Consider the following 14,662-nt stretch of genomic DNA (forward strand, 5'->3'; position numbering starts at 1 on the left):
CGACTGCAGCAATGTAGAATGCATTTTGTGGCTGTCATAATTTTTATTTATTTTTACTGAAATCAAGGAGAGATAGTTTTCTCATTGTTGTTTTGGAGGATGCTTTGGAAATTCATGTTGCTGGTTCGAAGCTCGGTTTCTGCCAAAGATCAAGTTAGTTTGACATTGTTTTTTTGGGCTGTTTTCCTTCTTTTTTTGTTCATTTTTTTTTTTTTCCCCTTCCTTTGAAAAGAATGCTTTGCCTTCTTTTGGAAACATGAAAATAAGTCAATTTATCAGTTTCTAAACTTATTTGCATCACATCACTTCTTTACTTTTTTTTTTATTTTTTTTTTTACAAAAATAAAAAAAATCAATAAACTAATTTTTTTCCTACTTCTCAAAACAAGCCAAAATAAACAATTCCTACAATTCCATGGGTTTATAATTGTGCTCCAATTACTGCTGTTAAATTCATCATGGACACAATATCCTAGAATAAAGACTTTGGCAGCTTATCCCGGTTGCTTTGCCTACATATATTTGGATATATTGAGAGTCGAACTTATGACCTTCTCGTAAAAAACACAAGTTTTGGCCACTGAGCAGTCCTTTAAAAAAAAAAAATTAAGTCATATTTTATAATAAAAAAAATACAAAAGTGAACTTATTTTGAATTTAAATAACTTCTGTTAAAATTTTTCTATTTTTCAAAAAGTTTTAGGATTGTCTAATCTAGATAGACCTAAAAAGTAAATATCTTTTGACTCAAAATTGAAAAAGTTCACAAAAGGCAAATATAAGCCTAAAAAATAACACAATTCACAAGCTGCAATATACATTAACAAGCACACACATACTAGAAATTCCCACCAACAGCATCAATGTCGACATAATAAAAGAACATGAAGATCACAGACCTTTTAACTTCTACCAACCAAAGTTTTAGCATGAGTTAACACAGATGATATATAGTCAGACAGAAAATCCTGAAAATGGACAATACACGCATCACCAAACACAGCGATAAGTGACATGAGACTCTGTAATTTCATCACTGTAACTAACTTTCACCACTTGCCCCTTCTCCCATCCGTAATACCGTGCAATTGCATCTTTTTGTAGCATCCGAGGAATCTACCGAAAAACACAAGATGAGATCAGTCAAATTCATTGGAAGGATTACACAACATCACTATATGTTGAACACTATGAACATCACTATGTTCTAGCTTCACATATGTAATATGTGTGTGTGCACAGGTGCGTGCGTGCATGCATGCGTGCAAAGTACAGAAGATGTATGCTGAACACTAAAATATGGACAAGATGTCTTTGCTCAACCAGAGACAATATTTGTCACAAGCTGTGCCCCAGATATACCAGATGAGCCTCAAACCATATAACCTAGGTGATCCTCATCCTTGATTTCACTATTGCTGAGTAGGATATGATGACTCCATTCGGGATCAAGTCAAACATTGACATTTGGTTTGAGGGTAGTACAAGGGTCATGGCCACATCCCAGTGTATACAAACAACTCTCTTATATTATGACATCTGGATTGAGTAATTTTCAGACTAATTACTCATATCCTCCAACCAAGGTTATCTTCCCAACATCCAACTTCACATGGTTAACATATTCAAGAGATTTACATTTGATGTTAAATACATCTTATGTTATGTATGTGTAAATAAATTGAAGAATTCCTACGACATTAATGAGGAATAGCTACTTCTAAGCAGCACTAAATATATATTTGAGACACCAGTATGTTAAGAATCAAAGATCAACTACAAAACACCAATGTATTTATGCCCATTTTCCATGTTAAGAAAATGCAGTTTTATAAAAATAAATGTGATAATAGAACCCACAACAAGAATATGAGTTCTCAACAGCTAAGCAATAAAAACAAAAACAAAAAACTTTCTCAGATAGCAACATCCTTTTTTAGCATTTTCAAGTTTAAAATAGCAAAACTATCACAAATTAATAACTAACCTGTTTTTCTTCCAAACTAAACTTCTTCAAGAGGTTCTGCTTCTCCTTATCATTAAGTACTCGATGTGTTGGCTTTAACACATGCTTTGTAATGTTAACAAGCAAGTCGGTAATCTAAATACAGAACGGTATGACATTAAAGGCATGAAATAGAATTTAATCACAAAAATAAGCCAAATGATTTAAAAATGGGCAGCTTTATAGAAGGATTATTTGAAAAATAATCAAAACTAAAATACTAATTTGACAGAGTGCTCTCTCTTTCTCTTGCTTCCTCCTCCAACTCTCCTCTTGTAAGCCAAATATACTCCGAAAAGACAACTCGACATCCTCCTTGAGGATGAATTTGTTTTCTTTTCTATACTCCCACATCCCACTAAAATTACTCAAAAAACTTTCTTTAATCATTGCAACACATTCCTAAGGATCCAGTCAAACCTCACATAAATTTGTTTTGGCAAACAAGGATTCCACTCAAATTAATCATCACCAACAACAATTCCCTTATTACTCATCCATGATGAAAATTTTAAAACTATTTCTGAATGGCTTGAGGGTCTCAATGCCTGTAGTATTGAACCAAACAGTTTTCCCCCACAGAAAATGCATGACATATACATCCCTTCTAAAGGAAATCCTTCAAGTCAAGTGTGCTTGTAGCTAATATTCATCGATATTTGCTTAATTGTTGGTAGGTCAGTTATACTTAATGGTCACAAATCAAGCATTAAAACACGAAACGATACTCTGGAATGCCAAAATTCGCAGCTCAACAAAGTAACAGTAATGTAAAGAATGGGGGGAAAAATGCAATACTTCGATAATACCAGAAACTTACTTGGAATATTTCAACTTTGAAGGAGAAAAGATCCACAGCTTTCTGAGCTTGATTTGTCATTTGATTTTGCACCACTAATATCAGCCGAGTCAAACTTTCTCTGTTCATTATCTGAGATGCAATGCTGCGAATGGTATTAACTTTTACCGCAGTTGGTTCACAGAAAATGACGAGAACCTGCAACCAGGATGATGAAATATTTCATTACGTTCAATCAAAAAGTATTCTTTCAATTGATAATACATAACAGCACACATAAAAATATAAAGCTACAGGATAGATGACAGGATAAAAAGCTACTGTTCCTGCTGTTTTAACTCACTACTCATTAATGGCTTTCATAAGTTGTTGGGCATTTAAACCCCAAAGTTTTATCTTTAGATTCACAAAATTGGACTTTGCTTTGGTTTCACCAATGAACAACAGGAAACACCATATCATACCGTGCTCCATCCCCCATATGTTTTGTGATTGAATTTGGGAATTACAAGATAGATTGTGCTGAGATTTCAACAAAAATGATAAATAATTCATCTGTGAACATTCTATCAAGCTCAAACATCAAATGATCATTCTCAGTGGCAAACATAGTTCACAAAATAAGCGTAGAAGATTATTATGACCTAATATTCCTTTCATAACCTCAAATAAGTTGAAGTTCTCATCTGAGTTGCATGAAAACTGTATTTCACTCATTGTACCCCCCTCTCCTAGCCCTTTCTTCTCATTCCAATTTCCAACTCATAATATGTTCCCTTTGAACACAACCTAAGAATGATGCTACAGTTAACACAATGCTTTCACACAACCTGTAACAGCCCGTTTGGATCGAGTGATTTGATAAGAAATGATTCAAAAGAAAACTTTTTTACAATGTTGGGTTTACAAATTAGGTAATAAATGGTATAAAAAAATGTGAGAAATAAAGAGAAAGAGCTCTCTTATCATCATGCCACCTTCATTTCCCCTTTTTTGGTGAAATTTAGTGAGAAAGCAAATTGATTGGAGCAAGCCTCTATTTCCACACACCATTCTCCCTCTGTTCACACATTTTGTCAATCTTTTTTAAGGGCAAACTTTACTTTACCCCCCTATAGTTTGGGCCATGTGCGGATTACCCCATTGACATTCGAATATCACCACATAACCCCCTTGTGGTTGGTCGACTAAAGCGCACCGTTCACTTTTCCATCCAAGTTAACGGACTGTGTAGTTCAAACACCCATACAGAGAGTAAGTTATATTTAAGAACAAAATACCCCTATAACATCTTTAAATTTGCAAAGACTTGTCATGGGTCTTCCGCCTTCTCTCTCTTAAAACAAAAACTTAAATTAATTTAAATAACATAATTTCTATCAAAAATTAATGTATATATGTATAAATATATATAATCTGTAGCTATATATATGTACATATTCAAAGTACACAACATAGGTTGATGAGCAAGATCTCACCTTCAAAATTATCGGAATAGAAAAGAGTTGAAAACTGTTTTAATTTCAACAAAAAGTGCTTGGATTTTTCTTTATCTTTTTCTTTTTCTTCTGTTTTATCTGCCTTACTACATTTGCTAGCAGCACCCATGATCAATTCAATTATATAAAAACCAACTCAAACGAGAAATAAAAGCATTCATCAAGAAAAGCCAGCCAGCCAGCCAACCAACCTTCCATTATAGCCACCCACTCGTTCTTAAACAAAAACCCAGAGGACCGCAAAACCCGCCTGCAGGACTCGAAAATGGCCTCCCTTGCAACCAATTCCACCCCCTCCAACTCACTACTACCCATCAATTGCACCTTAGTATTCCTCCACTCACTTTTAGGAACCCTTTTCTTGGCAAACTCAATCAACTCCACAACCGACCTTCCAGCCCCTTCTGGGTATGGAGGAGGAGGAAGAAGAAGAAGAGAGAGAGAGAGAGAAAAAAAAGGTATAACACTTCTGGGTATATGAAGAAGAGAAGGAAGAGAGAGAGAAGGTATAATAGTCAATTTATAATTTCTATTAATAGTAGTTAATGTGCGTTTTAGTTCACCAACCACAAAAAATATGCGGTGATTTCGAATGTAAAGCTAATCTGCACCCAGCCCAAGCCAAAAAGGGTAAAGTGAATTACAATTATCGTACATTAAAACTACCATATTACCCTAATCTTCTCCATTCAAAACCCTAATCTCGAAACCCTAACAACCGCCCGCCACCACTCCAACCACATCCACAGCCGCCGGCCACCTGCCCCATCGATTGGTTGCATAATTTTTATAATACCAAATTACCCATCAAAATACAAATTACAAAAAGAAAAAGAAAAAAGAAGCACCCATATTCCTATTTCACGTTCTTTTACTTTTTCTACTCATTCATTTAGAAACAATGCATTCAAAATATTTCATATCTATTTATTTTCTGGGAAACCAAACAGAAAGGGGGGGTTTGGAAATTCGCGGACCTTGTTGGCGGGGTCGGAGCGGAGACAGGCGGAGATCCGAAGGCGATCGGTGTCGGGGTTTTGGCCGTGAATGGAGCGAAAGTCCTGAAGAGAGAGCTCGATATCGGAGGAGGACACAGCGTAGCCTCGGTCTCTGAGCATCTCGAGCAGAGTTCTTCGTGCGAGGTAGTATCTGTGACTCTCTTTGCTACCTTCGTCTACGAAGCTACTCAGACATCGTCCGTAAGCTTCTCCATTCAAATCCATGTCCATTGCATCTCCATCCATCTCTCCCTCTCTCTCTCTCTCTCTCTCTCTAGAATTCAAACTAAGAAGAGAGTGCAAGCAACTTTCTGAGACTGATCAATGTGATAAAAGGACTCTGGTTTTTAATTTAGGGTAAATTACACTTTCAAGTATGAAGTTTGGGTTTTTTCAAGTATGAAGTTTGGGTTTTATTTTTTATTTTTAATGTCATTTTGTCCTTCAAAAATGATAATCTCATCTTATCCCCAAAATAGTTCTTAATTATTTTTAATATTTTAATTTGTATCAATTGTATTCCTAAATTTTACATATAATTTTGTCTCATACTCTAGGCCTCGTTTCGTAGTATCACTTTTTAATCTAAAAATCAAAAGTCATTAAAAAAATCAAAAAGCTAATTACTTATACTAAAAAATCAAAGATTTCCTTTTCTCTTTACTTTTTGTACATCTTTTCATAAAAAATCAAAAAGACATTCCAAACATACTAGTTTTGTTTACATCACATTTTAGCAAAAAAGTTAAAAAAATTACTAAAAAAAACCTATTTCCAAACGAGGCCTAATTATCGTTTAAAAAATATACCAAAAATACTTATAATTAGCCTTCGTTTGGGATATGAGTTAACTTTTTCAGCTGGAGAGAGCACCGGAAGAATAGATTAAGCCCAACAACCTACACAAGAAGATGAGAATCCGACAGTGGTTCGTCCACGCGGGGGCACTCCGATGATCAAGTTAGTAATCAAAATCTCTCAAAGATAGTAAATTGTGCTTAAACTGTCATAACCCAAACTCGGAACCCAAAGGGTCGGCATCGCAACAAGATAAAAATAAAATAATTCTAACAATTTTGTAGTCGTATCGCAAGCGAATAAATTAAATAAATTAAAATAAAATAATTGAGTACCAAATGTTTATTAAAAAGAAACAAACATAGTCATTTGGGCTTTTATTTTATTCCAAGTGTCCAATTAGAAATACAGATAGTACAAAAAAAAAAGAAAGAAAGAAAGAAAGAAAACACTGTGGTTTATCCCCCATCTTGATCCTGCTAAATCTCGTCACCTAAAAGAGGTAATAGCTATAAGTACATAGCTGAGTGAGAAATATTGTACTATGAGTATAGGGGCACAAAATAGCAATGGATAGTTATTTAAACTAAAATATTAACATAATTTAAGTTGAATAAACCAGTTAATCAAGTGACAGAAACTGAAATACAGAAATTACGTAAATAACCATAGCCACGGTACAGGACAGAACAGAACAGGAGTCACTGGAGTGACAATCAGAATAGGGGTCAATGGATCTATGACAAACAGAGGACCATAAGGTGGCCAAACCCAATGGTTTATTAAAATCCCCCAAGGCGTGGGACTCTTGTGATGGTACTTATAGAACATAATTGTTTATAAAATCTTTGTCAAACAATTTCTAAAATTTAAACAAACATATCCATGGGTTTCAATTTAAGCAAATAAAGTTCAGAAAATAATCCACATAATTGAAACATTAACATAACCATAAAATATAAATTATATAAAATAAATTGTGGTAACTCAAAACATTCGTAAAATATATTATGATAGCTCAAGGTATAATATAACTCACCTTAAGATTGATCCTTAACTTTGAGTTTTCTACTACAACTCCCAGCTATACTCTCTCACTTCTTGAAGCTAACTGGTACGTCACTATGAATGGGTTCTAATTTCTCATCCTTACTTTTTCGAAGCTTACTGATACTTCACTATTCATAGGCCCATTCTCTTGCTTACTACACAAGTCCTAAGCTCTATGATTGCCACATTGCTCATTTTCTTGACCACGTTTTTACTCTGCTGGTTAGGAGAAGTGTTGCCACCTGTATTATTACCCCATGAATTTGTCCAAGAGCCACTAACCCCTTGTCCTCTTTACTAGCCGCTAAATCCTTGACCTTTTTACCATTCTAAGAGTTATTACTCTTCGGTAAAGTTGTGTTATTTATTTATTTATTATTATTTTATTTTATTATTATTATTTTTTATGATTATTAACTAGGTTCACGTCCAAAAATCTCACCACCAAATTATACAACATCACTTACCGCTTACTCAAATATTTTATTTTATTTTATTTTTTATTGTTTTTAAACTACAAGCTTCCACTAATGCACTTCTGCTTCTTCTTCTTTTTTGTTATAATAAGGAATTATATTTATTAATTACTCATTATTTATTTATTAATTATATATATATAGATATATATTGCCTACTTATGAGTGATTGATATCATCACAATATTGAATTAAATTAAAAGTTCGGATGTCACATTTCTTCCTTTCTTAAAAGAAGTTCGTCCTCAAACTTGTTATACCTTGTTTTTCGAAGAGGTGTGGGTACTTGGTTCACATTTGGCTTTCAGCTTCCCATGTTGCTTCTTCAACACGATGGTTTCTCCATAAGACTTTTACAAGAGGTATGGTTTTATTTCGAAGGACCTAATCACAATGATCGAGAATTTGTACATGTTGTTTTTCATAAGAGATGTCTTCTTGAACTTCCAGGTTCTCATAATCGACAACATGCTCTAGATTCCGAAGATATCAACGAAGCATCGAAACGTAAAACACATTGTGGACATTGGACAGCTTAGGTGGAAATGCAAGGCGATATGCCATAGGGCCAATCCTTTCTAGCATCTCGAATGGCCCGATGTAACGTGGGTTTAACTTTCATCGTTTTCCAAATCGGATAACCCCTCTTGTTAGTGAAATCTTTAGAAACACATGATCTCATATTTAAAATTCTAAGTCCTGTCTCTGTGTATCTGCATAGCTTTTCTGGCGACTCTGGGCAGTGTGAATTCGTTGTTGGATGAGTTGAATTTTATCGCTCGTTATGTGTACAATCTCGAAGCCTAACAGTTTTCTGTCTCCAACTTCCATCCAACATAGAGGTGATCGACATTTTCTTCCGTATAGTGCCTCATATGGTGCCATTCCAATGCTTGCATGATAGCTATTATTATAGACGAACTCCACCAAAGGTAAGTGATCATCCCAATTACCTTTGAGGTCTAGCACATATGCACGTAACATATCTTCCAAAGTCTGGATTGTTCTTTCAGATTGCCTATCGGTTTGCAGGTGATAAGCTGTGCTAAACTTCAGAGTGGTTCCCAAAGCTTCTTGCAATTTGTTCTAGAAATGAGACACGAAGCGGGGGTCTCTATCGGATACAATTGAAACTGGGGTGTCATGCAAACGAATGATTTCCTTAATGTATAGAGTGGCGAACTTAGAAAGGGAGTACATGATTCTGATTGGTAGAAAATGCGCCGACTTCGTCAATCGATCTACGATAACCCATATTGCATAATTCTTCAAAACTGATTGCGGTAGCCCGACCACAAAATCCATAGTAATGTGCTCCTATTTCCATTTAGGAATAGGGAGTGGTTGCAACATTTCTGTAGGTCTCTGATGTTCTGTTTTAACTCGTTGACAATGCAGGCACTTGGAGACATGACTTGCTATGTCTTTCTTCATTCATGTCTACGAAAAGCGTTCCTTCAGATCGTGATACATTTTCGTATTGCCAGGGTGGATCGCAAACTTCGAGCTATGAGCTTCTACCAATATATTTTTCTTGAGTTCTGGAAGGTTGGGTACGCAAATTCGATTCCGAAATTTTAGCATCCCATTGCTTATTGTGAAGTCAAGATCAGGCGTGGCTGCTTGTTTCTCGTACTTTTTCTTTAAAAGTTTATCTTCACATTGGTGGACTCTAATTTCTTCAATCAACTCGGGTTCCATAATTATGTTGGCAAGAAATCCATTGATCTTCCGAGGAACGAGGGTACATACCAAACTTTTGGTCGTCTTTCGACTCATTGTGTCTGCTACTACGTTAGCTTTGCCGATATGGTAATGGATCTCTATATCGTAGTCCTTTATAAATTCTAGCCATCATCGTGCCCTCATATTCAGTTCCTTTTGTATAACAGATATTTGAGACTCTTGTGATCTGTGTAAATTTCGCAGGATACTTCGTAGAGATAATGACACCAGATTTTGAGGGCAAAGATTACTGCGACTAATTCCAGATGTGGATCGGGTAGTTTTTCTCGTGGGTCTTTAGTTGACGTAAGGTGTGATAACCCTGTTCCGTATTATGCTAATTGCTCTTTATTATGAATGTGATTATGTGTCTGATATGATTTTGTGTACCATTTATGTGAAAATATGTGATTTTGAATTTTTATTTGTTTATCGTAAGAATATCTGTTTGATTATCTGCTTTGGAATTTAAATTGAAGGCCTTATCGGCCACGAAACCCGAAATCGATTACGCCATTGTGATTAGCGGAATTTTTAGAGCCCACGGTGAAATTTAATTGAAAATTAATTCGGATCAGATTAAATAGATTAAATTAATGAATTAAGTGCTCAATTATTTTATATTAAAATAATGTGATTTAGAGGAGCTATATAAGGGCCATTACATGTTCAATATTTCTCTTTTATTCACTTTGGCTGATAAGAAAAGAGAGAGGGTCGGCTAGAGAGGGAGAAAGAAGAGAATTGTGTGTTTGGGCTCAAGTTTGGGAAATTTGAAGGTTGAACTCAAGATTTAACTAGAATTTGAGAAGATTAAAGCCTCTAGGTAAGTAATTCATGGATTTTAAATTGTAATTTTGTGAGCTCAAGGTTGAGTAATGATCAAGAACATGAATTGAATTGATTATGATGAGATTGAGTTGGTTTTGTTGAATTGGAAGTCAATATGCATATGCATGTGAGAAATTGCTTTGAATTTGCATGTTTGAACACAAAATGTATGATCCATGTGAGATTTTAGTTAAAGTTCATATTTTTGACCATCACTTCATCATCTAAGTTGAGAATGAAGGTTAAACATCATATGCATGTACAATTCATGAGAGTAGGAGTTTTGAATGCATGAATTTGTTATGTTGGAAATGAGTTTGGTGTAAATGGGGACATGCATACGATTGATTTATGAAATGAAGTTTCATAATGTAATAAATTTGGTGTTGGACCATGTTGATACATGTATATGTGGAATTTGAGCCAAAATCATGTGTTTAGAGCTTTTGAATAGCAAGTTTGGGCTCAAGAACATGTTCTGGAAAATCCAGAAATTTTGACGTCCGCTCGAGCGAGGAAATGGCTGCTTGAGTGTGAAATGCGAGCTCCCAGTATATTTTGCAGACATGGTGCCCGCTCGAGCGGGGAAGTTCACGCTCGAGCGGGGAGCTATGTAGGATGACCTTCCGCTCGAGTGTCCAAGTTCACGCTCGAGCGTGGAAATGACATAACAAGTACTTTTGCAGACCTATTGGGTCCGCTCGAGCAGGGGAGTCCACGCTCGAGCGGGGACCCCTGTTTCTGAAATTTTGAAAATGCGTTCTATGTTTCGTTTTTTGTTCTCTTTCACTTTTAAGTACTTTTAGGCATACATTGAGCATTGTAAATGAGTTAAAGGGATAAGAATAAAGCCTAAAGAGGAATATGTGAATTAAGAATGGATTGAATTGTTTGTGACCCATTGTGTTCATGGAATGTGTAGGGGTCGAGCTCCAGGGCAAATCATCCAGCCGATCACTGTGAGTAATATCTTAACAAAGATATCTGAATTATGTTGTTTGTCCAATTGTTTACTTCTATGTAAGTCTTTCAAGTCCGTTAATTTGAATGGTGGACAATGTTTGCTACACTGAAATAAATGAGCCAGAGGCCAGTATGATCTGAATGATAGATGAAAGGGCCATAGACCAGTATGATCTGAATGATAGATGAATGGGCCAGAGGTCAGTATGATCTGAATGATAAATGAATGGGCCAGATGCCAGTATGATCTGAATGATAAATGAATGGGCCAGAGGCCAGTACGATCTGAATGATAGAATGAATGGGCCAGAGGCCAATATGATCTGAATGATAGAATGAATGGGCCAAAGGCCAGTTTGACCTGATTGAAAGAATGGTTGGGCCAAAGGCCAGTCCGACATGAATGAAAGACAAATGGGCCAAAGGCCGTTTGACATGAATGGTTAGGCCCAAGGCCGTCTGATGTGTTTGGAACCGCAGTTACTTGATATATATATACACTAGATAGAAATATGAATTGGGCCTAAGGCCGTCTGATGTACGTTGTTCTAATGCATCTTCTTTATTGATATTATTCACTAGACTTTCGCTCACGCTCATTTATGTATTTGTAGGTGAGCCAAGAGAGGTTCAAACCCAGCCTCAATGAAGTTGTGTGAACAACCAAGGTTTTTGAAGAGTCAACCCTTGCGTCTCATGCACGAGACACGTCTTCGCCCTTTTGTTATCCAATGTTACTATGTCATATCGGCGAGGACTTTGGTTTATGTTTGTATATAGTTATGATTGGCTAACCTAGACTGAATGATCCTTTCTGTACAGAACTTTATATTACTGTATTTCTGTTGTGAGTTATTAATATGCATATGTATGGTTTGTTATGATGTGTCACGTAAGCACAACTCTATGGACAAAGTTTTAAATTTTGCTTCCGTTTGGCCCTTCTACTCTGATGAGTTATGTCTGGTTTGGTTTGAGGCCGTAAGTGATCTCAGGATTACTAGCCGGTTATGTCCTTAACCTATAGGGGCGGGTTCCGGTCGTGACAGAGTGGTATCAGAGCACGAGTTAATAACTCACACACTTGTCCAAATGAGCAATAAGCGTCTAGAAAAGATCTAGGATGCATTTATGTGATAAGTATAAATCTGAAGGCATCAAAAGTACGCTTAAATGTTTAATGTGAACGATTATGTGTTATAAGTTTGTGAATTGCTTATATTGTGAATTATTTGAATATGTATGCTCTTTGGTATATGCATACTTGTGTATCTTTTGTATAAAGTATAATGCAAGTTTAATCAGATGGTGAGAACAAGAGGTGACGAGATAGAGGAGTCTTCTACTGTCAGAATGGATAGAATGGAAAGACTGATTCAGGAAATGACAGAGACATTGAGGCAACAACAAGAGTGGCAACAATAATGGCAGCAGCCACACCCTCCACCTCCACCTCCGGCACCACCCCGTGCCAGATAGTCAGAATGATGACCAAATCATAGCTCTCACCAAAGAGTTCAAGAAAATGAAACCGCCACAGTTCCATGAGGGACTAGATCCGTTGAAAGCCGAAACATGGGTTCTCGGCATTGAGAAGCTGTTTAAAGTGTTTCTTTATTCGGAGACACAGAAGGTGCTTCTAGCTACCTTTATGCTAGAAGACGAAGCAAGAAGATGGTGGATGTTAATGCGTGAAAATCATAAAGATGCTGACTGGGCGAAATTCTTGGAAATTTTCTATGATAAGTACTTCCCGCAATGTGTCCGGGACAGGAAGGTGTCAGAGTTCATGGAACGGAGGGAAGACAGTACGACTGTAGCTGAGTATGAGGCTAAATTCACTGAATTGGCCAGGTTTGCACCACATGTGATTGATACGGATTACAAGAAAGCAAGGCATTTTGAAGGTGGGCTTCGAAGTGACATTTTAGAAAGGGTGAATGTCTTGAAGCTAGAAACCTACATCGGGGTACTAGACAGGGCCATAATATCAGAGGCTAACATCGCCAGACAAACTAAGCCAACAACTGACTGGAAAGGCAACAAAAGGCAAGGCTTTTTTTCAAAGAAGAAATTTTCGAAAAAGCAAAACACGGGCTCCTCAAATACTTTGAATTCTTCCCGAGATACATCTCCTATGTGCAACATTTGTAGTAAAAAGCACCATGGGGTTTGTTGCCATGTGTCGGGAGCCTGTTTTAAATGTGGAAACCAAGGGCATATGGCCCGAGATTGTAATCAGAACAATGGGAAGATAGCTGCTAGTTCCACTGCATCGATCCCAAAACCAGGAAATACTATGAGATCTACTGCCGTCGGAGATACTGTGAGGCAAGGGAGAGTTTTTGCGCTTGTTCCGGGCGATACACGGAATGACAACGCAGTTGTCTCAGGTACTATTTCTATATGTAGCCAGGATACTTTTGTGTTAATTGACTCCGGATCAACACACTCTTTTTGTGACATGTGCATTTGCATCTAGACTGAGTAGACCTCTAGAATTATTGCCATATCTACTATGTGTATCTGCTCCATCCGGGGAATCTGTATTGTGTGAATCTGTATATCGTTTTTGTGACATGCGTGTTGGGAATGCCATTCTATATGTGGATTTGTTACCCTTGAACTTTACGCATTTTGATATAATTCTGGGCATGGACTGGTTAACTAAATATTATGCCACCATTGATTGTGTGACAAAACGGGTTGTGTTTAGACCACCAGAACAGGAAGAAATTGTGTTTGTGGGTAACGAGGTAGTGCCTTCACCTTATTTGATATCTGCAATGAAAGCATGCAAACTGATCAGGAAAGGGTGTCAGGGTTATTTGTGTTATATGTTGTCTGAACAATTTGTAAATGTTGAATTGAATAGTATCTCTATTGTTAGAGAATTTCCAAATATGTTTCCAAATGAACTACCAAGGGAATTGGTAGACAAGGAGATAGAGTTTACAATTGAGACTATGCCAGGCACCCAACCTATTTCTAAAGCTCCCTACAGAATGGCTACTACTGAAATGAAAGAACTGAAAGAACAGTTGCAAGACCTGCTTGACAAGGGGTTTATCCGACCTAGTACTTCACCGTGGGGTGCACCGGTGTTATTTGTGAAAAAGAAAGATGGAACCTTATGCTTGTGTATCGATTATCGATAATTGAACAAGGTAACAATAAAGAATAAATATCCCTTACCCCGTATTGATGACCTATTTGACCAGTTGCAGGGATCACAGGTGTTCTCCAAAATTGATTTGAGATCTGGGTACCATCAGTTGAAAGTAAAAGCAGAAGATGTTGAGAAAATCGCATTTAGAACGAGGTATGGTCATTTTGAGTTTCTTGTTATGCCATTTGGAGTGACTAATGCTCCGGCAGTATTTATGGACTTAATGAATCGAATTTTCAAAACCAACCTTGACGAATTTGTTGTGGTTTTTATTGATGACATTTTGATATACTCCAAGAATAGACTTAAACATGAACATCATTTGAGAACTGTCCTGCAAATACTAAGA

General features: G+C 36.6%; 1 protein-coding gene across 2 annotated transcripts; it reads right to left on the minus strand.

The window, feature by feature from the left end:
• Positions 1-792: 792 nt before the first annotated feature.
• Positions 793-5,747, minus strand: LOC114271958 (DNA-directed RNA polymerase V subunit 5A-like). Of its 2 annotated transcripts, XM_082890902.1 has the most exons (4): positions 5,281-5,747; positions 2,826-3,002; positions 1,988-2,101; positions 793-1,116 (listed from the first exon to the last, which is right to left on the minus strand). In XM_082890902.1, the coding sequence occupies exons 1-4, from the start codon at positions 5,545-5,547 to the stop codon at positions 991-993; spliced, it is 684 nt and encodes a 227-aa protein (XP_082747028.1). In that variant the 5' UTR covers positions 5,548-5,747; the 3' UTR covers positions 793-990. The 2 variants fall into 2 exon arrangements, with proteins under 2 accessions (XP_082747028.1, XP_082747029.1); XM_082890903.1 differs by lacking the exon at positions 1,988-2,101 and having other exon boundaries at positions 5,281-5,735.
• Between the last annotated feature and the right edge of the window lie 8,915 nt (positions 5,748-14,662).

This window comes from Camellia sinensis, chromosome 10, assembly GCF_055761805.1.
Source record: "Camellia sinensis isolate YWXY chromosome 10, ASM5576180v1, whole genome shotgun sequence".
NCBI classification, from domain to species: Eukaryota; Viridiplantae; Streptophyta; class Magnoliopsida; order Ericales; family Theaceae; genus Camellia; species Camellia sinensis.